Source organism: Ursus arctos, unplaced genomic scaffold, assembly GCF_023065955.2.
Source record: "Ursus arctos isolate Adak ecotype North America unplaced genomic scaffold, UrsArc2.0 scaffold_19, whole genome shotgun sequence".
In the NCBI taxonomy this organism is placed as follows: Eukaryota; Metazoa; Chordata; class Mammalia; order Carnivora; family Ursidae; genus Ursus; species Ursus arctos.
The window spans coordinates 51,375,810-51,402,892 of record NW_026622863.1 but is presented as its reverse complement, the minus strand read 5'-3'; the positions used below and the strand labels follow the sequence as shown (position 1 = coordinate 51,402,892).

General features: G+C 49.1%; 1 protein-coding gene and 1 long non-coding RNA gene across 9 annotated transcripts in view; one reads left to right on the top strand and one right to left on the bottom strand.

Moving 5' to 3' along the window:
* Positions 1-1,959: 1,959 nt before the first annotated feature.
* Positions 1,960-12,869, bottom strand: LOC113248043 (uncharacterized). 3 transcript variants are annotated; one of them, XR_008960030.1, is made up of 4 exons: positions 12,603-12,842; positions 11,744-11,966; positions 8,046-9,660; positions 1,960-5,262 (listed from the first exon to the last, which is right to left on the bottom strand). It is a non-coding gene; the product is annotated as an uncharacterized LOC113248043 (long non-coding RNA). The 3 variants fall into 3 exon arrangements; XR_003313437.4 differs by lacking the exon at positions 1,960-5,262 and having other exon boundaries at positions 7,663-9,660; positions 12,603-12,869; XR_007190994.2 differs by lacking the exons at positions 1,960-5,262; positions 8,046-9,660 and adding an exon at positions 10,845-11,020.
* A 47-nt stretch (positions 12,870-12,916) lies between these two features.
* The window catches only part of ZSCAN22 (zinc finger and SCAN domain containing 22), a 46,477-nt gene continuing 32,310 nt past the window's right edge, over positions 12,917-27,083 (top strand). Inside the window, exons 1-4 of one of the 6 annotated variants that reach the window (XM_026489435.4) lie at positions 12,917-13,048; positions 13,733-13,922; positions 16,549-17,001; positions 19,893-22,616. In XM_026489435.4, the coding sequence (XP_026345220.2) occupies positions 16,602-17,001; positions 19,893-20,968 (1,476 nt within the window). In that variant the 5' untranslated portion in view covers positions 12,917-13,048; positions 13,733-13,922; positions 16,549-16,601 and the 3' untranslated portion in view covers positions 20,969-22,616. Of the gene's footprint in view, positions 13,329-13,732; positions 17,002-19,892; positions 22,617-27,083 lie in introns of those variants that run through there. The other 5 variants (XM_026489437.4, XM_057313906.1, XM_026489433.4 and 2 more) reach the window with 5 other exon arrangements.

Sequence of the window (27,083 nt, the reverse complement as noted above, 5' to 3'; positions counted from 1 at the left end):
CTGTCTCTATCTCTGTTGAATAAATAAATAAAATCTTTTTAAAAAATTTAAAAATAAATAAATAAATAGTTACTCTGAAATTGATGGTCCCTGCTGACAGGCCCTTTTGTTCATGGGGTCCCCAAGGAGACAGCCACACACAGGCAGAAGGATTGTTGTCGCAGCCTAGGGGTGCTGCTGTGGGGCAAAAAGTCCAGGTTGGGGACACTTACTGGTCCCAGAGCACATGTGGCTGGTGTTGGATGCCATCGCATCCTCCAAGCCTCCCCTGGCCAGCCCTAAAGGGGATGCAGACCATGCAGGTGTGACAGATGGCTTTGTGGGGGGCTGACAGGGGCCATCCAGCTGTCTCTCTGGGGGCCACAAAGCTAAGTGCTTTGGGAAGTGATGAGGAATCACTGTGTCTTAATCTGCTCAGGCTCCTATAACGAAATACCGTGAACTGTGTGGCTTAATCAACAAATTTATTCCTCACAGTTTTGGAGACTAGAAGTCCATGATGAGGGTGCCAGCAGGACTGGGTTCCAGTGAGAGCTCTCTTTCTGGCTTGCAGACGAGCTCCCTTCTCTCTTTGTCCTTACACACTGTGGAGGGAGTGAGATGAGAGCACACATGCTTTGGTCTCTCCCTCTTCTTATGAGGTCACTAGTCCCATCTGGGGCCCCAACCTCATGACCTCATCTAAACCTAATCCCCCCAAAGGCCCCATTTCTAAATGCCTTCACTGAGGGGTAAAGCTTTCACAGAAATTTGGAGAAGACACAATTATTCAGGTGGGACCGCAGTACCCAGTGTCAAGGTGCTAATAGTGCCAATCAAAGCGTGAGCCACACCCCTCCCCCCAATACAATAGGGTGTTTGCCAGAACATTCACATCCTGCTATTCCCCGTGGGGCTCGCCCTGCTCAGACAGTGCCCATGGCTGAGCCAATGCATGTGGGATGTTTCAGAAGCCAGTGACATTTAAGGACGTGGCCGTAGACTTCACACGGGAGGAGTGGGGCTGCTGGGCCCCACACAGAGGATCCTATACCGTGACGTAATGCTGAGGAACTACAGCAACTTGGTTTCCCCGGGTGAGGCCTTCTGTCACCTCTTCATCCATGTCCTGTGTGTGTGCGTGCGCCCTTCCATGTGCACTCACACATACGTGTGCATATTTATCCCCTGCCTTGTCCCCAGTAACCCACACCCAGGTATGTCCTTGCTCTGACCTGTGTGCCCCAGTTGGGCCCGTCTGTGTAGAGTAGATGCTTCACCCCACATCACCAGAGAGAGACTTCCCCTGGGGCACACACACTGCACTGTTGGGCCTGTTGGGGCCTGGCTGGCTTGTGGCAACAGCATCAACATTTCCCTCCTACTTTCTAACTATGGGCAGGACTTCCTGATTGCAAACCAGATGTGATCTCCAAGCTGGAGCAGTGGGAAGACCCCTGGACTATGGAGAGAGGTGTCGCAAGAGGTCCAGGTGAGTGAAGTACGGGTCTACCAGATCAGGTGTTTTTAAAAATTAATCCTCTTCCCCCCAGCTTTTTTTGAGGTATACTTGACAGATAAAAATTGTATATATATATATTTTTTAAAGATTTTATTTATTTATGTGACAGAGAGACAGCCAGTGAGAGAGGGAACACAGCAGGGGAGTGGGAGAGGAAGAAGCAGGCTCCCAGCAGAGGAGCCCGATGTGGGACTCGATCCCTGAACGCCAGGATCACGCCCTGAGCCGAAGGCAGACGCTTTAATGACTGCACTACCCAGGCGCCCCAAAAATTGTATATTTTTAAAGTGTACAACATGGTATTTGATATACATACACATTATGAAATGATCACCACTGTCAAGCTAATATCCATCACCTCACGTAGTTGCGCTGTTTTTTCCGTGTTGAGAACGCTTACAATCATCTCCTTTAGGAAACCTGAGCTATACAATACAGTGTTGTAACTCCAGTCACCATGCTTCAGATCAGTTTATTTCTCCTCTTGGGCAAGGAGGTGCAATATACATGCAACAGAAAAGAGCTAGTGCGGGAGCCTGAAAACAAGCCCGACAGTCATTTAGCGGTCACTTCCCCAGAACTGACAGCTGCTAATCAGCCTTCTGCCTCTATGATTTTCCTGTTCTGACCTTTCATATAAATGAAGTTTATATAAATATATTCATATAAATTCATTTATTTTTCATATAGTTACAAGCCATACTACATGTGGTCTTTTTGTATCTGGCTTCTAACCTCGGGGAATAGTGCTCTATGAACACTCATGTCTAGGTTTTTGTTTGAGTATCTGTTTTCCATTTTGTTGACCAGGCCCTGTTGCGGTAAGGGTGTGGTTTTAAAACAGCCCCAATGGCAGCTGACAAGTGGGGTGGCTTTCAATGGCCTTGGCCCGTGGCTTTCTGTGTTCCATTCTACCACTTTCCTTCTCTACCGTGCAGAAGAGGCTTAACAGCAGGCCTGTGGCCACCATTCTTGGAAAGGCCTGTGCAGGGTTGGCTTTGGCTGGTGTCTGGGAACTTGGGTTATGGGAGGATTCCCACCATTCCTTAAATGATACGAGTGACTGCACCTAAACCATTTGTACAAACAATGTGGTTTATACTGGATGCCTGCTTTCCTTCTGGGAGTCTGGAATTTTGGTACATGCTATACAGTGGGTGCATACATGGCCAGCCCCCAGTAAAACCCTGGGCACTGAGTTTCTAACAGACTGTAGACTACACTTCATGTGTCAGAATCCAGTGCTGGAGGGGTTTGGTGCACTCTGTGTGACTCCACTGGGAGAGAATTCTGTCCCTGTGCCTTTTCCCTTTGCTGAATTTTGCCTGTTGTCCTTAGCCTAATCAGTCACAGCCATGAGTATGGCTCTTTGTCGAGTCCTAGAAGTCCTAGGGAATCACCAAGCCTGCGGTGGTCTTCTGAACCCTGATCCATTCACTCTTCTGTCCTGCTGCAGGAATCCTGTTGAAAGCCGCAGGTCTGCATTGTTCCAGTCTCGCTGCTGAGGTTCTGTCCATCCCCCTCAGATTGGCAGTGCACATTCAGGTTAAGGCTTGAGCATGTTTCTTTGCTTATTTTTCAGGCTCAGAGCCTGGGCCCCAAGCTGCATGGCTGCCTCTAGAGAAAGGTACTCTGCCTCAGGGTCAGATGAGAATGGGACTCACAGGGCAGGATTTCTGGCACACCATCCAGAAAGAAGTCACAGAGCATGGAGGCCAGGTGGCAGAGAGACAGTGCCAAGCAGCGACACTCAACCAGGGGAAGAAGAGCTCAGGGTGGAGCCTTGCAGGGACTTTGTCCTGGCACCCATTCCTCACTGAGCATCAGGGCAATCCTCCAAGGGCTCAAGCTCCCACAAGCCACATTGGCAAAAAGGGCCTCACCTGCGTTTCAGTCCTAGATCAGGGGCACCCCTGCCAAGAAGAGAGTGTGTGTGTGGAAGGCCTCAGCCCTTTTTTAGACCTTAGTCACCCACAAGGAGCTCCCACTGACGGGGGCACATTGGTGTGTGGTGGGTGGGGAGATGCCTGTGGCAAGAACACATGCCTTGTGGGCTATCAACAGATTCCCCATAAACGGGAGCCCTACACGTGTGAGGAGTATGGGAAGGGCTTTGGACAGAGCACACGTCTTGTTCAACACCAGAGAACCCACACTGGCGAGAAGCCGTACACGTGTCGTGAGTGTGGACGGGCCTTCAGCAAGAACTCGTCCCTTGTTAAGCACCAGCGCATCCGCACAGGCGAGAAGCCCTATGCGTGTGGCCACTGCAGCAAGCGCTTCCGAGAGAACTCCTCCCTGGCCAAACACCAGCGGGTGCACACGGGCGAGAAGCCGTTCGCCTGCGGTGAGTGTGGGCGCGCCTTCAGCCAGAGCACTCACCTTGTGCAGTACCAGCGAGTCCACACTGGGGAGAAGCCATTCGCCTGTGGTGAGTGCGGCAGAGCCTATGCTGACTCCTCAGCCCTCCTGGTCCACCACAGAACCCACACGGGAGAAAGGCCTTACGAGTGCCGCACGTGCTGCAAGGCATTCAGCCTCAGCTCCTCGCTGGCTGAGCACCAGCGCTGCCACACGGGAGAGAAGCCATACGCATGCCAGGAGTGTGGGAAAGCCTTCAGCCAGAGCTCGTCCCTCAGCAAGCACCTGAGGACACACACAGGTGAGAAGCCATATACATGCGGGGACTGTGGCCGCGCTTTCAGCCAGAGTTCCTCCCTGGCCAAACACCAGCGCATGCACACTGGCGAGCGGCCCTATGCGTGTAGAGAATGCGGGAAGACCTTCAGCCAGGGCTCCTACCTGACCCAGCATCTCAAGATCCACAGCAGCGAGAAGCCATTCGTATGTGGTGAGTGCAGGAAACCCTTTGGCGATTCTTCAGCCCTTGTCCTGCACCAGCGGGTGCATACGGGCGAGTGGCCCTACACGTGTGGAAAATGCGGGAAGACCTTCAGCCAGAGCAAGTTCCTCACCCAGCACGAGAGGATCCACACTGGGGAGAAGCCCTTTGTGTGTGGCAACTGTGGAAGGGCCTTCATGCAGAGCTCCTCCCTCACCCTCCACCTCAGGACACACACCAGGGAGAAGCCCTACAAGTGCAACGAGTGCGGCAAGGCTTACATCCAGATGTCGCACCTTACTGAGCACTACCGGGTGCACACGGGGGAGCGGCCCTACGTGTGCAGTGTGTGCAGCAAAGCCTTCAGCCGTGGCACACACCTCGTGCAGCACCAGCGTGTCCACGCAGGCACAAAGCCCTTCATATGCAGCCTGTGCCAGAAAACCTTCTGCAAGGCTGCGGCCCTCATTCTGCATCAGAGGGTTCACGCTGGAAAGAAGCCCTTTGAGTGTCACAAATGTGAGAAAGTCTTCAGCCAAAGCAGATCTCTGGCCCAGCATCGGAAAATTCATTCCCAGGAGACACCATGTGAGTGCAGTGAGTATCAGGAAACCCTCCTCAGCTGTTTCGTCCTCATCCATCAGTGAACTGGGTGTGTGCCAAACATGGTAGAGACCTATCTGTCCTTGGTGTGGCAGTCTTCATGCAGCAGAGGGTCCTGTGAGTGTCAGGAACTCCAGGCCAGTGCAGAGCAGCCCCCTTGCACATCATACGCCCTCTCTGCAGGGTCACTGGGTTGGGTGAGAAAGCCAGAGCCTTCAAGGGGAGCAACAGCCCCTCCATTTGCCATCATACAGGTTCCCACAGATGTCTACCAGGCGGTCGGAGAGATCCACAGGTGTGAATAGTCTCAGCAGGTCTGGAACAGAGCTCATTTCAGTTTTTGCCAAGGCAAAAATGAAAAAAAAAAAAAAAATCTTAAAAAGATGCTTTTTGGGGGCGGCTGGGTAGCTCAGTCGGTTGAGCGTCCAGCTCTTGGTTTTGGCTCAGATCATGATCCCAGGGTTCTGGGAATGAGCCCCGCAGCCGGGAGTCTGCTTCCCTGTCTCTCTCCCTCTGCCCCCACCACCTGCTCATGCACTCGCTCCCTCTAAAATGGGTAAGAAATCTTTAAAAAAATAATTTCAAAAGATGCTTTTTCAGTTGTTTGTACCTTGTATTAACTCAAGCCATCTGGTTTTGTTTTGTTCCTCTGTCAGAAAGTAAGGTTTGTAATGCTGAAATGTGCTGTGTCACGAAGTCACAGTCTTTATTTTATTTTATTTATTTTATTTTATTTATTTGACAGAGAGAGCACAGGCAGGGGGAGTGGGAAAGGGAGAAGCAGGCTCCCCGCTGAGCAGGGAGCCCGGCATGGGGCTGGATCCCAGAACCCTGAGATCATGACGTGAGCCGAAGGCAGATGTTTAATGACTGAGCCACCCTGGCGCCAAAGTTGTAGTCTTTAAAAAGACTTTATGTGTCATTCTTCACCTTCCGCATGAGGACTTCATTAAAATCACTTGAGCCAGTGACATTCATGTAAGACCTTAGCACTTCGTAATCACTTACACACATTATTCCATTTCATCCTCTCAGCACCCCCAGGATGCAGAGATTTTTATCCCCACTTCATAGACAAGGAGCTGAGATTTTTTTTTAAGACTTTCCTATTTAGGGGCGCCTGGGTGGCACAGCGGTTAGGCGTCTGCCTTTGGCTCAGGGCGTGATCCCGGCGTTATGGGATCGAGCCCCACATTAGGCTCCTCCGCTATGAGCCTGCTTCTTCCTCTCCCACTCCCCCTGCTTGTGTTCCCTCTCTCGCTGGCTGTCTCTCTCTGTCAAATAAATAAATAAAAATCTTAAAAAAAAAAAAAAAAAGACTTTCCTATTTGAGGCGGGGAGGGGTAGAGGAGAGAGAATCACAAGCAGACTCAATACTGAACACGGACCTGACGCAGGGCCCGATCTTAACGACCCTGAGACCATGACCTGAGCTGAAACCAAGAGTCAGACGCTTAACTGACTGAACTACCCAGGTGCCCCAAGGAGCTGAGATTTCGAGAGATTAAACCACTTTCCTTAGGCCCCCAGCTAGAGGCCACTCACATCAGGATGAAAATACTGGAGTTAGCATATGGGGACAGAGTGACAACAGTCCCTCCATCCCTTTCAGCATATGCAAGGGGGTATTTACCGTTAAGGAGGCAACTCTAGGGGCGCCTGGGTGGCTCAGTTGTTAAGCGTCTGCCTTTGGCTTAGGGCGTGATCCTGGCGTTCTGAGATCGAGCCCCACGTCAGGCTCCTCCGCTGGGAGCCTGCTTCTTCTCCCATTCCCCCTGCTTGTGTTCCCTCTCTCGCTGGCTGTCTCTCTGTTGAGTGGATAAATAAAATCTTTAAAAAAAAAAAAAAAGGCAGCTCTAGAATTTAATGTTCTCTTGAGACTGGGAGATGGCAGTGTGATTGGGTCCCACCTGAAGAAGCAGGTTGAGCCATCTGGCTGACTGGGAATCCATTGCTCAGTCCAGATGTTGGTTACACGCCTGCTGGAGCCATTCCTTTATTCCATCACAGGTGTGAGCCTTTCACTTTCCTGCACAGCTTCACTCAGGGGTTCTCTGTGACCATCAGGTTGTGGTCTGGCCTTGAAGCCCCTGCACTCACCCACCATAGCCCATCTTTCCGGGTTCATTTCTAGTCATCCCTGTATTGTCCAAGCCCAGCTTGTTTTGGTCTCCTGTCCTCAGCATCAGCTCCAGGGCACCTCCTCACTGGCTGAATCAGAAGCAGCCTGTCCTCCCCTCATGTCCCCCACGGCAGGATGAACATTGTGCTGCCATTGTCCATGTCCTCATTTAGAGCCCACCCTGGACCCAGAGCCCCTTTATTTTTTTTTTTATTATTATTTTTATTTTTTAAAGATTTCATTTATTTATTTGACAGAGAGACATCAAGAGAGGGAACACAAGCAGGGGGAGTGGGAGAGGAAGAAGCAGGCTCCCAGCAGAGCAGAGAGCCCGATGTGGGGCTCGATCCCAGGACTCTGGGATCACGCCCTGAGCCAAAGGCAGATGCTTAACGACAACCACCCAGGCGCCCCCCCAGAGCCCCTTTAGCACACACCTGCCTCAGGTGCCTCTGTAGACCCATCCCCTGGCATGTGGCAGGGCCAAAACTGAGAGGGAATGAGTGAGTGAACCAGTGAGACAATACAGAATGACTGCAAGGAAGCCCCAAGACCACCTTCAGGCTTAGTGACTCACTAGGACTCCTAGAACTCAGAAAAGGCTGCGATATTGTTTATTACAGTGAAAAGGATATAAATATAACCACAAAAATAGAAGGTACATAAACTGAAATCCAAGTACAAGCTTCCGTTTGTCCTCCCCCAATGTAGTCATACAGACTCCTTAGTACTCCCCACTAGGAGTGACAATACTCCAACATGGAGTATTGGCAGCAAGGGAAAGTGACTCAAGCCTGGTGGCATTTACTGGGGGTTGGCCACATAGATATGGAGTGCCTGCATGACTGACCTTCGTTTCTGAGCCTCCAGCTATCTCAGAGATCAGCCTGATAACAGTGTGACTCCAGGTCCCATCATAAATCATGCAGACTGTCTGGTGTAAGCCTAAGGCCCCCAGTAAGGAAAGACACTCTTACCAGGTAGGATATTCCAGGGCCTTAGAGGTTCTCTCAGGAGCCAATCTCAGGGGCCAATCCATTCTTTGTAATGTGCAGGTTGGACACCCCAGGTCTACTGAGTTCTACTCTTTGCTGCACAGTGACCCAGCACAGCTGGTGACTAGTGAGGCCTCCTCACCCAGCCAGCTGCCACAGCTACTACTGCAGCACCCGAGAGAGAAGAGGCATCAGCCAACTGGAGGCGGTGTCGGTTGGGTTACTCAGGATTCTCCCAGAAGAGACAGCTTGGTTTTGTAGGGACAAGGCTGCCTCAGGGGCTGCACCTTCAGGAGAGCGTCCCATGTGAGCCCCAGGGACCAGGCTGAGAGGCAGGAGAGCTGGGCAGCTGGTGAGTCTCTGAGGCACTACATGGCATGGACGGGGCAGGCTTGCCCCGGGCCACTCACTCAGCCTCTGTGAAAACAGGGACCGTGTCTTGGCAGTAAGGTGGAGAGACGAGGAGGGATGTGATAGCGCCAGCCCTCAGCAGTTTGCTTCCTTCCCACGGGGTGGTCGGGCCTAAGAACCGCCTAAATCTAGCTCCGTGGGTTTGAAGTCCAGCACTACTGCGATGAGCTCTGGGTCTTTACTCTCTGCCTCATGTTCCTCGTCTGTAAAATGGGGATGGTGACCCCCTCCCTGCGAGGATTTAACATGTTAACTTGTAGAGAAAGAATATGCCCAGTGTGAGTGTTGTTCCACCAGGAAGCAGCTTCAGCCTGAGGCAGGTCAGTGATGGTCATAGACTGGCCACAGTTGGGCGACGAGAAAGAAGTGCAGCCAACAGCTAGCATGAATGGCCCTGCAGGAGCGTGGCTGGCGGGGCGGGGCGGGGGCGGGGGGAGAGGGTGGAGAGGGCCAGTTGTGGAGGCACGGGCTTTCAGATGGGAAACACCTGAGCTTTTCTGGCATCTGATGGTCAGGGCAGAGGCTGGCACAGCACCACACAGAAGCAGGGCCATATCCACAGAAGGTCCCTGGGGCAGTTCATTCTTCCCATAAGGCCAGACAGTCTTCAGCTTCTTTGCCCATTACTACTGATGGCTCACCTGTGTGTGTCTCATATCAAACATCTGTGTGTAAAGAGCTGTCCAGACGCTGCACACAGGGCTGGGGAGCTGGGGGCATTGGCTGCAGGATGCAGAGGCGGGGCATCCAGGCCCAGCCAGACCGTCCTGGGGCAGGAGGCAAGGAGTCCATGGGCCCTCAAGGCTCTCACTTCACTCCTTGGGGGGTGTGCATCTGCACCTGAACACACCCTCACAAAACATCCCACACTTGCACAAGACCCTCTCTGTGACCAAACTGCAGTCAGGCTCTTCTGAGCAGTTTTTGATGAGGCCTCAAACCTCAAGCTCCTGTGGCCTTCATTATACAGTCTAGCCAAGTCAGTTTAGTAAGAATCTCCCGCCCTCTTCTTGCCTGGAAAAGGATCCTCAGTAGGATCTCTTCTGGATCCCTGAGTAGGCCTCCGGAGCGGCAATGTCTTTGAAGGCAGAACCCCATGAGATATCTTTTCTGAAGACCTCCATTATTACCCCCATGATGAACTGCAGCAGGTCTTTGAATATGCTCTGTGGTCACCTTCCTTGATCTGAAAGAAACCAAGTTCACAAATGTTAACTGTTGACTTTCTAAGCTGAAAAGAAATCAAAAGGATTGATGAAGTGGATGGAATTACTGGCTCAATTCTTCACCCCTCCTTGTGTACATACCCTTGGCCATTATTTGTGGTTCTTCTCACTAAAGGCAGCATGGATACCTCTTCCTTGACTTTGGGTGTGACCATGTGACTTGCTTTGGCCAATAGAATCTGAGTGGAACTGCTAATAGTTAGTTCTGAGCCTAGACCTCAAGCCTGCAGGCATCTCTGCCATCACCGTGAGACAAATTTGCCCTATGAGCCTTACAAGACAAATGCAGCAGAGATGGGCCCAACCTATAGCCTGGAGCCAAGCCCAGACCAGATTAGCCAATTCTTAGACTCATGAGAGAAATAAGTGCTTACTGCTGTCGGTCACTGAACTGTTGTAACTATTCATTACAGAGCAATAACTGAATGATACAACTGCCAAATTAAAATGAATACTCCCTGAAAAAGATGGGATTTGAATTCTGGGGAGAGGATGAGAAAGAGAGGCAGAAAGGAAGAGACGAGAGTGTATTCAGGAAAACCCAGAGGCCTAGAGCACTGAGGTCCAATAATCAGAATAAGCATAAAAGGTGTCTCCCAAACTCTGGGGTAATGGAGTGGAAGGGCCATGGTGGGTATGGAAAGTAAGTGAGAATCCAGTTAAGCAGCTTCAAGCAAGGGAACATTGTCAGTCTGCCATTCATTCATTCACTCTTCAGCAATTCTTCTTGGGGCTCCCATCTGTGCTAAGCTCCAAGGATGCCCTGGCCTCAGGTCATAGAATGGGCAGGACTCCTCTCAGTTCTAACAGCACACACTCCCAGTCTGGACAGAGAGGAAGGCCCTGAGGAAAGCTTCCATTGACTTTCCAGGTCACCCCACACCTACTGTCAGTCCAGGCTTGTTACTTCCTGGCACCTGGGTCTCCTCTAGCTGTTGCCCTCTCTCCCCTCTCCTCAGAAGCCTCCCAGAAAGTATCCCCACACTCATACCAATGCCCCTTCATCCCACTATAGGCTGAACTGGGTCCTGCCCAAATTCACATGTTAACATCCTAACCTAACCCCCAGTATATCCCAGAATGTGACTGTATTTGGAGACAGAACCTTTTTTTTTTTTTTTAAAGATTTTATTTATTTATTTGACAGAGATAGAGACAGCCAGCGAGAGAGGGAACACAAGCAGGGGGAGTGGAAGAGGAAGAAGCAGGCTCATAGCAGAGGAGCCTGACGTGGGGCTCGATCCCATAACGCCGGGATCACGCCCTGAGCCGAAGGCAGACGCTTAACCGCTGTGCCACCCAGGCGCCCCGAGACAGAACCTTTAAAGAGATAATTAACATTAAATGAAGTCATATAGGTGGGCCCTAACCCAGTGACTGGGAGGGAGAGAAACCAGGGATATGCTAATAAGGAAAGGCCATGTGAGGACAGAGCAAGAACATGGCCATCTACACACCAAGAAGAGACGCCTCAGGAGAAACCAACCCTGCCAACACTTTGATCCTGGACTTAACAGCATCAAGAATTGTGAGAAAATAAATGTGTATTGTTTAAACCACCCAGTCTGTGGTATTTTTTTTTATGGCAGCTGTAGCAAACTAATACACTCTCAGGGTCCTGAGCCAGCCTTGCTCTCCCCTTGGATGCTGCACTTCAGCCCATCAACCCTGTCTGCTCCATCTTCAAAACAGATCTATATCTGACCACTTGTCAACACCTCTGCCTCCACCATCCTGATCTGACCCACCCTGCTCCCCAGGATTCCAGGAGCATTCACCTCCTAGGTCTCCCTGCCTCTACCCTCACCCCAACAGTTTTCCCCTGTAACAGCCACAGGAATCCTACAAAGAGCTAAGTCATAGCACAGTCCTCTGCTCAAAGGCTTTCTATGGCTCCCACCTCTCTCAGGGTAGACATCAAAGTCCACACATGGCCCATAAGCCCTACACCATCTGCCCCCATAAGCCTCCCCATTCTGTCCCTATCCTTTGCTGTCTCCTTCCCTCGATCCACTCCAGCTGGGCCTCCTTGCCTATACCCACCTCGGGGTCTTGGGATTTGCATTCCATCTACTGAAACAGTCTGCCTCTTTCCTCTATTCAGGACTCGGTTGAGATGCCAACTCCTCAGAAACAATTTTTGTTTCTTTGATTACTGGCTGCCTCTCCAACAATAACATCAGCTCCATAGAGGCAGGCAGTGCCTGTCGTCTTCACTGCAGTGTCACATCTGGAACGGCACTGGCCCTTACTGCTCAGTATGTATCTGTGGAAGGCAAAAGGTGCTCATTCTGGCTGCAGGCAAAGGTCTGATGAGCTGAAGGGGACATGATCACAGGCTAGGGTCAATAAGCATGGGCCAGGGCAACCTCAAAGCCTCATCCGCACACAGGCTGGGCCACCACACTCCCTGTCCTGGGTCTCCAGGTGGAGTCTCCTGCTCAAACTCTCTCACACACCCACATGTACACACAGAGGACATGTTCTCACATATAATCGCACATCCAAGCATCCACACTATTACACAATCACATCCATGATCACAGTCACAGTCATGGCAGCAACATACAGTAATCATACACAGTCTGGGACCTTCCTGCTCTATCAGGCCTTCCTGGGCACCGGCACCAGACACCATTACACAAGGCGACAGCCACACTGTGCTGCAGGAGTATCACACATGGTGACTTAACAGATCTCTCTCTCTCACTCACACACACACACACACACACACACACACACGTGGTAATACAGAATGACACACTCAACCTAGCCTCTGGGGCACCTACAGTCACACAGGACAAACACGTGGAATCACCTCTATATGGTCACAAAAACCAACACACACTACACACGATGCACACCCCTCACACTGACACCCTCACCCCTCAGCCCCACGCACCATGCACGGTTCCGCCTCCCGCACGGCCCCTGGCCCAACTCTCCATTCCCCGCCACCACAACCCCGCAATGGGCCAGCCTTCTGCCCATTACCCGCCCAGACTACAACTCCGGGCGTGCCCCGGAGGGGGCGACGCGTGGCCTTCTGGGGATTATAATCCAGGAGGACGGGAGGGGGGCGTGCGGGTTGTGGAGTTTGAGACGCGAGACCGGCTGAGACCTGTGCTCCTGGCGAGAGGGCGCGCCTGCCGGACAGCGAGGCGCATTCTGGGAATTGTGGTCCCGGCGAGCGGGCGCGCGTGCTGGACGCGAGGCGCATTCTGGGAATTGTGGTCCGGGCGAGCGGGCGAGCCCGCTGGATGGCGGGGCGCATTCTGGGAGTCGTGGTCTAGGCGAGCTGGCGCCTCTGAGCGAGCTCACGGAAGTGGCCGGCGCCGCGCGGGTGAGGTGGGTCAGGATGCGGTGGGCTGGGGTCGCGGCCGGAGAGGAACGCTCCAGGCCCCGAAGCCGCCGGCGCTCGCTGCGGCCTGTGCAAGGCGTGCGCCCCGCCGATGGGGACTGAGGCGCAGACCACGAGCGGCGCGTCTGGAGGGCCGACTGACGGCCGCCCGAACCGAGTGTAGACCTCCCTGACGGAATGTGGGACCGGCTGACTGGGATGCAGCCTGAGTGTGCTTCAGCGGCCGCCACATCGCGGGTGTGCGTTTCTGGCTGACGGCTTGATGGGGTGTGTGGCTGACGAAGATGGTGGTTTGAGCTTCCGAGGGGTATTGTGTGATGAGTGAGGGGGTGGGGGTGGGGGTGGGGCTGGCCGTGTGATTTCAGGTGTGACCGCGAGCATCCACCGTCTGACGGGCTGAGAGGGCGGCTTGGAGACGATGAATGACTGTCGAATGCTCGGGTGTGGTGGCGCTGCTGTGACGGCCTGTGATTACTGGACTGCGGATGACACCGAGAAATTTTGTGTGCCGCGGTATATTCTGGGGTATGGCTGACACTGTGCCTGAGATACGGTGTGTGCGTATGACTATGGGATTGACTAAGATTTTGTCAGGCCTACTGAAATTTGGGTGATTTGCAGAGAGTTTACCAAGTATGTGATAGAGACTTTGTGCTTTGCCGTGTCTGCAGCTGGAGTTGTTTGACAGCGGTCACCCGTCTGCGGTTGCGGATATGTCCCCCAGCACCTTCGGCGTGCTTAAGTCCGGCAGGAGGCTGTGGAGTCAACAGATTGGTTGTTCACCACGTGTTTGCTGTGCGCCGGCCTGTACTGGACGTTTGTCATGGCTCGCCTTGCGTAACCTCACAGCAACCCTCTGAGGTAGGTGCCAGTTATTACGACAGCTACACGTAAGGACCACTCTCTTCAGTTGGTTAAACACTCATGGGTTGGGGACCTTGACCTGATGTGACCTAGGGGGATGGCTAAGGCAGGCCCATGTACATGTGTCTCACAGACATCATCAGGGATTTTCCAGAACAGGAGCTCCCGGGATACAAAAGGGAGCTTGGAATCTTGCTGCATATATTGTCATCCCTGCCATTCCTCTTCCCCTCCCTTGTACAGTGATTCCTCACATCTGTGGGTGACCATGCTTAGCCTGTCCTGGTCCCTCCATTTGCTCAGCACCCGTTTACTGTGCACTTGACATAGGCCGTGCCCTGGGCACTGTTGCTCCAGCATGCCCAGTCTCTCTGGGGCAATGTGGTTAGAACCAGAGCTGGGAAAAGAGAGACCCAGGGCACTCAGGATACTTAGCTTGCTCCCAAGTGCTTGGACAGCTCTTGGAGAAGATGGCAGGTAAAGTGCAGTCAGGAGGACTAGTAGAAATTAGGTGCAGAGGGAGATTTTAGAACATGAGAATAACAGGGACAAAGGCTGAAAAGATGGGGTTGGGGATAATGGCAAGGACAAGGTGACAAGAGGTCCAAGTGAGCTTCATGGTGGAGTTAGGGGCTAGAACACAGTTTTGCCAGAAGTTGCCAGCTGCCACTGAAAGGTTTCAGGATTGGGGTCTTATTTTACTAACATTTGCTTCTCCCTGTGCTTCAGGGCATGGCTCAAGTGCCAGCCAACATTTGTTATCTCTTTTGGGTTATAACCATATTAGCGGGTGTAAAGTGGTATCTCATTGGGGGTTTGATTTGCATTTCTCTGGTAGCCATGATGTTGAGCATCTTTTCATGTTGCCTGTTGGCTCTCTGTATATCTTCTTTGAAGAAATGTCTAGTCAAAACCTTTGCCCATTCTTTAACTGGATTATTTGTCTTTTATTATGGAGTTGTTTACATACGGGTTCCTTATCAGATATATAATTTGCAAATATTTCCTGTCATTTTGTGGGTTGCCTTTTTGCTTTCTTGATGGTGTCCTTCAAATCATGAAAGTTTTTAATTTTGATGAAGTTGTTTATCTACTTTATCTTTCATCATTTATCCAGGAAGGCTTTGCACTTTTTTAAATTGAAGTATAATTAACATACAATATTATATTGGTTTCAGCTGTACAACATAGTGATTCAACAGTTATATACAGTATAAAATGATCACAATAAGTCTAGTTACCATTTCTTTACCATACAAAGTTAATACACTATCATTATCTATATTCTGTTTGCTATACATTACATCCCCATAACCTATTTATTTTATAACTGGAAGTTTGTACCTCTTGATCCCTCTCACCCTGTCCCAAACCCCCTTCTGCTCTGGCAGCCATCAGTCTGTTCTCTGAATCTATGAATCTAGTTTTATTTTATATGTCCATTTGTCTGTTTTTTTAGATTACACATGTAAGTGAAATCAAATGGTATCTGTCTTTCTCTGACTTATTTCACTTAGCATAATACCCTCAGGGTCCACCCATGTTGTCATAAATAGCAAGATTTTATTCTTTTTTATGGCTGAGTAATATTCCATTATATATATGTACCACATCTTCTTTATCCATTCATCTATTGATGAACACTTAGGTTGCTTCCGTAACTTGGCTATTATAAATAATACTGCAATGAATATAGGGGTGAATATATCTTTTCACTTTAGTGTTAGTGTTTTCATTTTCTTCGGATAAATGCCCAGAAATGGAATTGGTGGATTGTATGGTAGTTCTGTTTTTAATTTTTTGCATTATTTTTAAGTTTATAAAGAACAATGACCAAAATTAACTATGGTGGGTCACAAACCAAGTCTCAGCAAATTTCAAAGGACTGAAATTGACTAAAGCACATTTTCTGAGCACAACAGTCTTAATCTGGAAATCAACAATAAAAAGACACTAGAAAACCCCAATTATTTGGAAATGAAAGAGCAGATTTCTAAATAACCCACGGGTCTGGAAGAAATCACAACAGAAATTAGAAAATATTTTTAACTCATTAAATGATCATGAAGATGCAACATCAAACTTGTGGATGTGCAGCTAAAGCTGTGTTTAGAAGGAAATTTATTAAGTACATGTATTAGAAAAGAGGAGAGGAAGAAAGTCTGAACATCAATTATATACGTATCTATCTCAGAAGCTACAAAATAATTAGCAAATAAAGTGAGGGAATGACCATGTAGCCACCTGGGGAGTGTGTGTGAGATAGGAGGGAGACCTGGTTCTGTGTGGGAGAAGCAGACTAGCCATGGGCTCAGGCTTCCTTGGTTTGTAGCTCAGCAACTCCCCATCCCTTCAGTATCTGGGAAACTTTGGGCAAATCTTCTCCTCCTTTGTATCTGTTTTCATATCCATAAAATGGAAAGGAAGTTCCCTCCTCCTGAGTTTGTTGTGAGTTTTAAATGAGTTACTATGTGCAAACGTTTAGAATGGTGCTTTTGAGCATCTGTGTCTCTGTGAGAATGAGTCACATCTTACAGGCCCCCAAGTCTGCATCTGCCCTGCTCCTCAGGTATGAGCAGAGCCCCAAGTTCCACATGATGACAAAGTTCTGGCATTCCTGCAGACCCAGTTCCAACACTCCAGCCACCCTGTGCCTCCCTTTTGTGCTGCTGCTTGATGGCCCTCCCCAAGAGCCCTCTGAGCCCAGTGCCCTGGGAACAGGATGGCTTCCTACGCGTGAAGGTGGAGGATGAGGAGCCCAGCCTCTCTGAGATACAGGAATCTAGCTGTGGCCACACTGACCACCCTGAGGCTGCACGTCTTCGCTTCCGGCACTTCTGCTATGAGGAGGCATCCAACCCACATGAGGCCCTGGCCCAGCTCCGTGAACTGTGCCACCAGTGGCTACAGCCCGAAGCACACTCCAAGGAGCAGATGCTGGAGCTGCTGGTGCTGGAGCAGTTCCTGGGCTCACTGCCCCCCAAGATTCAGTCCTGGGTGGGTGCCCAGTTCCCCAAGAGTGGTGAGGAGGCTGCCATGCTGGTGGAAGGTCTGACTCGGGCACTCGACAAGAGAGGTGAGGGGGAGCAACTGGTAACTGTTCACAGCACACTGGGGGCAGAGCCTGGACTGGAATGTGGGAGTGAAGGTTTTGGGCTTGGGGTCGCTCACGCACACGCTTGTTGTCACCTTTGCACCTCACCCAAACTCTCACACACTGTGCTAAGCAGATCTGTTTCGATTGCCAATGACTGAAAACCCAGCTCAGACTGACTGAAGAAGCAAAGAAGGGAGGCTTTGTGGCTATATCCAGGAGATCAGTTGATGGTATCAGGACTCTTTTTTTCTGATTCTGTTTCTCAGTTGGGTTGGCCTACATTAGCTTTTACTTTTTTTTTTTTTTTTTTTTTGAGAGAGTGAGCATGCACAGAAGCAGCAGGGAGGGGCAGAGGAAGAGGGAGAAGCAGACTCACCGCTGAGCAGGTAGCCTGAGGGGGGACTCAGTCCCAGGACCCTGAGATCATGACCAGAGCTGAAGGCAGACACTTAACCAACTGAGCCACCCAGGCACCCCTAGCTTTACTCTTAAGTAGCTTCTATCCTCATTGGAGACAAAGTTGGCTCAGCAACCCAGGCTCATGTGTTGCCAATGTAGAAACCCCAGGGGAAAACAGTAAAAGGTTCCTGGGCTGAGGCCTACCGAACTGGTTGGAGTCTTGTGCTTGTCTTTTGGCTGACCAGATCCCAGGGACTAATATGAGCAAGGAAAACCAGGCTGCTGGGGGCTGGAAGCCTGTGGGGTTGGGGGTGACAGAAATGCCAGGTGTCTCCATGTGTCCCCTCTGAATCCTCCCTCTGCTGGCCCTCTAGGATCTGGATGAGTCAGACCTGTACTTAGCTGGAGTGGACACTGTTGCTCTGGGGTACACACACAAATGTCACAGCCCAGGGAGGTCCTATAAGATGCAGGGAGGGTACAGCCCTAGGACAGTCAAGAGCAGGGAGTGAAGGCTCCTCCCAGAAGGGCCTGGCCTGGCCCAGCCCGGCCCAGCCTGGTGCGATGGTAGCAGATAGTGTGTGTATGCCAGGACCAGGGAGGAGGCGTGCTCTGGGTAGGAGGAACAGAAATATGATCAAGGCTTGGTAGATCTAACCACTGCTCTTCTTCCTCCTGGTCATGTGACTTTCTTGTGCCTCTGTTTCCCTGTCAATAAAATGGTAATTGCAGTCATAATACCTACCTCAGTGTCAGTGCCTGGCACAGATTAAACACAGTGGAAAAGAAACTGTGGCTGTTAGGATGATTTTTTTTTTCTAGCAACTTGAAAAAAGGCCTTTCTGGAGAGGTTGGTCATGTACCTTCCCTTGGCCCCATCAGCTATGCCCAGCCGGAGGTCACAGGGACAGGGAGGAGGGGGGCAGTGGCCCCATCCTCCTGCAGGGTCGAAGTTTTCAGAGAAAGGCAATATGGCAGTGAGACAAGGAGAAGGAGCTGGCAGTCCAGGCAGAGGGAATGGTGGGGGTGAAGGCCCAATGGTACGATATGGACCAATGCATTCGGGGAAGAGCAGGTGGTGCGATGTTTCTAGAATAGAGGAAGAAAGGGGGATCTGGGACCAAGCATGTGGTTGCGAAGGCGGGGGAGTCAGGAGGACATCTGTGGGCTTAGAGGAGGAAAGCTGAAATCTACAGCTGAAATCTCAACTTGGCCGCTAGCTAACTGTGTGATCTTGTACCAGTTACTCAAGACCTTCCTTCTGCTGGGCCTCAGTTTCCTTGTGTGAAGTGCAGTTGTTGCAGTATGTCCTTGTGAGAGCAGATTGAAGCTGAAATGAGGCAATGGAAACGACCCATGTACTTGGAGACTGGCACATAACAAGAGCCTAAGAATGACCAGCAGCCCTGGGGAGCAGTACAGTGTCCCTCTCATACAGGTGGGGAAGCAGGGCCAGAAAAGTAAGATTGCCTAAGGCCCTGGAGGTGGCTAGTGGCAGAGTTGGGGCCCCACTGTGGACTCAAGCAGTTGTTTGCCTGCCCCCATCTCTTCCTGGAATCTGTCCAGTACTTGATGCTATTAAGTGTCCCTAGGTGCCCTGTGCACCCATCAAGAGTCCATTCAGTTCAAAGGTCAGTTCAGGCATGCTACTACCTCAGACACAACCCAGTCTCTATCTACCTTTTTTTTTTTTAAGATTGATTGATTGATTGATTTGACAGAGAGAGAGCCAGCGAGAGAGGGAACACAAACAGGGGGAGTGGGAGAGGAAGAAGCAGGCTCCCTGAGATCATGACCCGAGCTGAAGGCAGACGCTTAATGATTAAGCCACCCAGGGCACCCCTCTAGCTACCTTTTAACCACACTCTCCCAGGCCTCCCGAGGTCTTAGGGAGGCCAGGTGGGCGTGTCACCCACACTCCCTCAGCAGTAGTTGTCTACTTAGGGCTCAAGGTAGAGTCTACTGTAGAAAACTGCACAGTTGTCAGCATCTGGCACTGATTCCCTCATTCAGCCAATATTTACTGAGCACCTGCAGAAAATACTCAGTAGGCCATCTAGGTCCAGGGGGAAGGCACTGAGAGCTGGAGCCTGCCCAGGAGGAGCGAGTACGCAGGCACTTGGCAAGGACAAACCCCTATGCCTGCTTACTTGCCCTCACTTTCACTCTTTCAGTTCAGTTCCACCTCAGGGTCTTCCTTCTGACACTTGGAGCTAAAATCTGCAGCCTTGAAGAATGGAGAGTTTGGGGAGAGGGAGGATCGAAACTTGTGATCCAGTTTTCGATGATGTGGGAGGACAGCCCTATGCCTTTTGTCACTCAGGACACCAAATGAGAAACTTCCCTTTGGAAATGGGGCCAAATGTCAGGAGTGGCTATGTCTCCCCTTATAGAGTGAGACCAGGACCCAGGCCAAGTGGGGGGAGCCCTGTGTGGAAAGAGTGGTGATGCTGTGGTTTGGATTGTTTCAGGATGGGACCCGGGAGCCAAGCTCTCAGAGGCAAGCTGCAAACAGAGTGATTTGGAAGAGTCAGAGCCATTAGACAGGACCACTGAAACCCTTCTGGGAGGTGTTTCCCTGGGACCCACCTTTGGTGATGCTTGTGAACCTGAGGGCAGCTCAGAGAGGCAGGCAGGACTCTCAGGGGGAATCTGGACAAAGTCTGTCCCCCAAGAGATGCATTTCAGGACAACTTCGGAGCCTCGCAAGGATGTTCCCACTGACCAGCCCAGCTGTGTATCTGGTGCCTTGGGGAATAGTCCCAATGTGTGGCCAAATTTCACCTCACAGGAAAAGACACCAGAAGAGAAATTTGATCCAATGGATGGTGATAGGACAGAGTCTCCATGCATATACTCAGGGAAGAAGTCTTCCAAGTGTGGCGAATGTGGGAAAACATTCCAGAGTCCCTCAACCCTCGAGACACACCAGAAGAGCCATTCTCGGAAGACACCCTACACCTGTAGTGAGTGTGGGAAAGCCTTCAGCCGGAGCACTCACTTGGCCCAGCATCAAGTCATCCACACAGGGGCAAAGCCCCATGAGTGTAAAGAATGTGGGAAGGCCTTTAGCCGGGTCACCCACCTGACTCAGCATCAGAGGATCCACACTGGAGAAAAACCCTACAAGTGTGGGGAATGTGGCAAAATGTTCAGCCGCAGTACCCATCTCACTCAGCACCAGCGGGTGCACACGGGGGAGAGGCCCTATGAGTGTGATGAGTGTGGGAAGGCCTTCAGCCAGAGCACCCACCTGACTCAGCACCAGCGCATCCACACTGGGGAGAAGCCCTACAAGTGTGACGCTTGTGGGAGAGCCTTCAGTGACTGCTCAGCTCTGATCCGCCACCTGAGAATCCACTCTGGAGAGAAGCCATATCAGTGTAAGGTTTGTCCGAAGGCCTTTGCACAGAGCTCCTCCCTCATTGAGCACCAGAGGATCCACACAGGAGAGAAGCCGTATAAGTGCAGCGACTGTGGGAAGGCCTTTAGCCGCAGCTCAGCCCTCATGGTTCACCTGAGGATCCACATCACAGTACTGCAGTAACCAAAGAAAGCCCTTGGGACACAGAACAACTTACCCTCAGAGGCTCAACATCTAAGAGAAACCCTAAGTTTCAAAAGAATAAAGAGTACCCTAAAATGATAAGGTGCTTCAGGGCAGACTCTGGGGCTGTCTGGGAACAACTCTGTGTTTGGAGACCCAGATGGAGGTGCCTGATGAACACAAAGCTATTCAGGCCAGCTGGAGAAGCTTCCAGAAGGATCCTGCTTCCCTCCATACTCCACTCAGGCCCATCTCAGAGAGAGGACAGCTGAGCTGAGGACTTGGATTGGTCTTCAGAGCCAGGGCAACTGGGGTGAAGTTTCTGTCAGGACTCAGTGGTCCCAGCATTCTCTGGGCAGAAAGGTTCCACCTTCGTGTTCCCATGTAGCTGCTCTTCTTGCCTTTTCCTCTCCTGCTTAGCCCAGGAGGGATGCCATCCCATGCCCACCTCTGTGCCTTCACACCTCCTCTTTCACTCCACCTGTTCACGTCTAACTCCAAGGCCAGCCTGTGAAGTTGCCTCTTCTGTGAGGCCTTCTCCAGGCCCTCAGTCTCTCCCACATTCTCCTTAATCATGGGTTCAGCATGATGCTTGCCCAGCACCTGTTTCTCTTTGCCCTCTCCTTCTACATCCCACCAGTCATCAGCCCTGTTGGTTTTACCAAAAACTCACCTCTAATCCGTCTTCACCATTGTCACCTTCTGTGAGCCCTCATCACCTCTCATCTGGATACCAGCTGGGGTCTCCTCCCTTCATTCTCTCCCCTGACCTCCCCCAGTTTCATTCTCCACACCAGCCTCCAGGGAGCTCCTTTCACAATCCAAACCTGATTGTGTCACGCCGTAATGGAAAGCTCTCCAGTGCATCACCTTCTGTGGCAAAGCTTCCTGAATGGGTTACAAGTATGCCACGACATAAGTCTTGGCCCCAAACCACCTCTCCAGGTACCCTTGTATGTGCATGTGAATATTGTCATTTTTCTGTGTGTGCAGTGATGTGAAAATGGTTTCAAAGTACTGCCCTTTGGAATATATGTCAAACTCCTTCCCTGCAATTCATGATCATGTGTGACCTGGCCCCCAGCCTCATCTTGTACTGTAGTAGCCCCACCTTCCACAGACCAGCCATACGGAACTACTTGTGGTTCCTAAAGAAGCCATGATTTTTCCACCTATGTGCCTCTGTACCTGTGCCTGGAAACCTCCTCTCCTCTTGCCTACCAGATGTTTCACATATCCCTCCCTCACAAAGCCTCCCTTACTTCCTTGAGCAGACTTCAGCTTGCCTTCTCTGCTTCCAGAGCACCTCCTTAACTTCTCTGTAACTTCCTAACATGTATTTACTGCTTGCAGAGCTTGCCATCTGTTTCCCAAAGACACTGTGAGCTTCCAAGAGCAGGGGCCGTGCCTTATTCTCCATATCCATAGCACAGGATGCAACAGGCTCTGACCAGTGTCTGTTGAATGAATATACTGTGACTGGTGCCTTCCTGGAGGCAGTCACCATGCTCCACCCTGTGACCTGACATAGGTCTACATTACTGTCTCCCCAGCGCCCTGCAGGGCAAGAACAATCTGATTTTCCCAGAGCCTGAGCACTCAGACAAGGCTGGCATACAGTGGCCACAATAAAATGTTACCATGTTGAGTCTGCCCTTTCTGTCACCCCAGAATCCACCTGGACTCAGTGCTTGCCAGCCTGCTGTCAGTGCTCTCTGTGGCCTTCTCTCACAGTTCTGTATCCCTGGCCCTCTTTCAGGGTCCATGTCTGTAACTGGATGTCACAGCCTATGTTCTTAATCAGGGTGTCAGTCTTCCTCTCTTTCTGTGATGATCCCATCAGATGTTAACCGTTTGACCTGCCATACTGTTTTGTACTGCTCATTGTCACCATCTCTCCCTGTGTTTCTCCCTGTGTCTTGAATTCATTCCCTCTGTGTCACAAGTAAACAGAGTCACACAGACCTGAGGTTCAGAACAGCAGGTTGAGAGCCAGGGAAACAGAGATCTTGTGTCAGTATCTCTGAGAAAGTCCCAGATACACCTACACACACGAGACTGCCACTTATAGTGAGACCAAGGCTGAGAGACTCAAGAGAAAGTTGACAGACATAGGGAAAAGCTCAGAGATGAGAGATACACATTCCTAGTGAAATGATTGCACAGGCCTCCAACAAGCCTGCAGGCAGTGGAAAAGATATGGGCATAAAGTCAGGCTGCAGAGCCCCACTCCTCCCCAGGGCTGCTCTTGGGACCTCAGATAAGTGACTTCCCTGAACCTCAGTGACCTGCTCATCTGTAAAGCAGGAATAAGGTGACCTGCCTTGTGCAGCACCCAACCCAGAACCTGGCCACTGGCTTGTAGTACCAATCTCCACCTCTTTCTGCCCCCCACTTTCCTGGTCTTTGGCACTGAAGAGCTGAATCTCCACCCCTTGGTGCTTTGAGCATCTCCAGCACCCACTTTGTCATGACATATGTGTCTTCCCATGTTTGTCTAAAGGGGGAGGAAGTCAGGGGAAAAAAGGAATCTTTATTAAGGATCTACATGTGTTGTTCAGTCTGCCAGATAATCTATGTACATCATCTCACAACACTCTGAGGGCAGGATGACCATCCCCATTTTATAGAGGAGGGACGTGGCCAAGTTTACACTGCCAGGACTGGAGACACTGAGATTTGAAAGCCTATCCAAATATGTCAGTAATTTCAATAAGCGCCACTATATTCAACAAACAAAGTAAGAAGAAAATACTAACATTGGATTTCTTTCAAATCCAGACATATGTTCTTTAGAAGAAACACATCTAAAATGGGAAACTTGGGGCGCCTGGGTGGCACAGCGGTTAAGCGTCTGCCTTCGGCTCAGGGCGTGATCCCGGCGTTCTGGGATCGAGCCCCATATCGGGCTCCTCTGCTATGAGCCTGCTTCTTCCTCTCCCACTCCCCCTGCTTGTGTTCCCTCTCTCGCTGGCTGTCTCTATCTCTGTCAAATAAATAAAAATAAAATCTTAAAAAAAAAATGGGAAACTTGAGGGTAGAGGAATAGAAAAGGATATATAAGGCAGACATGAATCTGAAGAACGACAACAGAGCTATATTAATTTCAACAAAATAGGTGTTGACACAAAAAAAGCATTTTAGCGTCATAGGATCACTATGTTTGTTTGTTTGTTTTTATAAAAAGAACAGTGCATTAGGAAGATGTGATAGTTTGGAACCAGACAGCTCATGACATCCTTATTAGGGAACAGAATCACAGGAACTAATAAGACTATACATGTAGTTGGAAATGTACCACATTCTTTGTGATAATAGCAGAGAGAATATTTGAAGAAATAATTACTGGAAGCTTTCTCAATTTGGCAAAAGGTATCAATTTACAGGTTCAGAAATCTCAAACCAAAACAGCATAATCTCAAAGAAATCCATGCCTAGATACATCATAATCAAACTGCTGAAAACAAATTTTAAAATTTTGAAAACAGTCTGTGAAAAACTATGCGTCCTATAAAGATCAATGCAAAAAAGTATGGGTTTCTTGTCAGAAAAGTGAAAGCCAGAAGGCAGAGAAACAACATGTTTAAAGTGCTGGAAAAAAAAACCGTGTCAATCCAAAATTCTATATTCAATGAAAATACACATCAAGAAGGGGAGCAAAATAAAAACATTTTCAAATGATGCAAAACTAACAGTCTTTGGCCAGCAGGCTAAAAGGGTTGTTTTGGTAGAAGGGAAGTGATAGCAGAAGGAAAACTGGAACTTTGGTAATGAAGAAAGAGTAACACATTGCAAATACTTAATCTTTAAGATATACATGAGTGTTTAAAAAAAAAAAAAAGATATACATGACTGTTGAAAACAAAATTTATGGGGCACCTGGGTGGCTCAGTCGTTAAGCAGTCCTGGGATCGAGCCCCGCATCGGGCTCCCTGCTCAGCGGGAAGCCTGCTTCTCCCTCTCCCACCCACCCCTGCTTGTGTTCCCTCTCTCACTGTCTCTATCACATTAAATAAATAAATAAATAAATAAATAAATAAATAAATCTTTTAAAAAAAGAAAACATTTATAACATTGGTAGTTTTCAATGTATATCAATGTAGTACATATGACTACAACATAAAGAGGGGAGAGTATCAAAATTCATTCAGTGATATATTTGAGATTTGTATATTTTAATGCATATACATTATATCCCAAAGAAGAACCATTAGTGTACAAAATTTTTTAAAAAATTAGAGGGGAGGGTAAAGAGACCTATATAGTGATAAGGTTTCTACATTTCACAAGTGGTATAATATTAATTCTATGTAGACTGTGAAGAGTGAGGTATGCAGATTGTAATCCCTAGAGAAATGTCACACACACACACACACACACACACACACTACAAAGAGATCAACCCAGTACATGAATTAAAATGGAGCTCTAGGGGCACCTGAGTGGTTTAGTAAGCATCTGCCTTCAGCTCAAGTCATGATCCCAGGACTCCTGGGATTGAGCCCCACATTAGGCCCCCTGCTCAATGGGGAGCCTGCTTCTCCCTCTGCCACTTCCCCTGCCTGTGTTCTCTCACTCTCTCTCTCTCTCTCAAATAAATAAAATGTTTTAAAAAATAAAATAAGGGGCACCTGGGTGGCTCAGTCAGTTGAGCATCTGCTTTGGCTCAGGGCATGATCTCAGGGTCCTGGGATCAAGCCCCATGTCGGTCTCCCTGCTCAGTTGGTAGCCTGCTTCTCCCTCTCCCTCTGTTCCCCCCACTCCCGCTGGCGCTCCACTATCTCTCTCTGTGTGTGTCAATAAAATCTTTTTAAAATACATAAATAAAATGTAGCTCTAGAAAATATTTAAACCACCCCAAAAGAAGGCAGGTAAAGGGAAACAGAGCGATAACAGAAGGAACAAAGAAAACAAAAGAAAAAGATGGACCCAAATCCAAATATATCGGTAATTATATTACATGTAAATGATCTAAACACACCAATTAAAAGAGTTTTCCAGAATGAATTCTCTTTAAAAAATAAACCCACTTTAAATGTAATGATATAGGTAAGTTTAAAAGGGTGAAGGGGAGTAGGAGGTACAGGCTTCCAATTATGGAATAAATAAGTCACGGGAATAAAAGGCACAGCATAAGCAATATAGTCGATGACATTGTAGTAGTATTGTGTGGTGACAGATGGTAGCTACACTTGTGAGCATAGCATAATGTATAAACTTGTCAAATCACTGTTGTACACCTGAAACTAATGTAACGCATGTCAACTATACTCAAAAAAATTAATTGAAAAAAGGGTGGAGAAAGATACATAATACAAAAATTAATGAAAGAATGTTAGAGTGACTATATTAATACCATACCAAGTAGACTTCAGAAAAAGGAAAATTACCAGGGATAAAGAGGGACATTACATAATGACAAAGGTCAATCCACCAAGAAGGCATAACAATTCCAAATATGTATCTAACAACAAAGCCCTAAAATATAGGAAGCAAAAACTGATAGAACTGGGAGAAAATAGTAAATAAATTCATAATTATAATTGGAGATGTCTACACCCTCTTTCTAGAATCAACAAAATAAGCAGATAGGCAATCAGGATACAGAAAAACTAAACACCACCAATCAACTGGATATAATTGATGAAGTTGCCAGTATTTAAATATTGCCAATTATTTTTTATCCACAAAGAAGTAATTTCCTAATATTTAAACTAATACAAACTTGTTTTTAAGCCTAATAATGAGCTGTTACTGATGTTTACCCCCAAGAAATCAATGATCTTTGTTTCTTGAAGAAAGTGAAAAAGAACAAATTAATTCAGAAGTATAAGAGAATAATAATGATACAAGTAGAGATCCACAAAGTAGAAAAGAGACCATAGAAAAAAATGAACAAATCCAAAAGTTATTTAGTTCTTTGAAAAGATTAATACAACTGGTAAACCCCTAGCTAGACTGACAGAGGGGGAGTAGTGAGGGGGTGGGTAGAAGGGACACAATATCAAGCATGAAAGAGGTGACATTCCTACAGACCCTGGAAGCATTAAACAAATACAGGAACATTGTGAACAACTCTATACCAGTAAATCAGACCACTTAGATGAAATAGGCA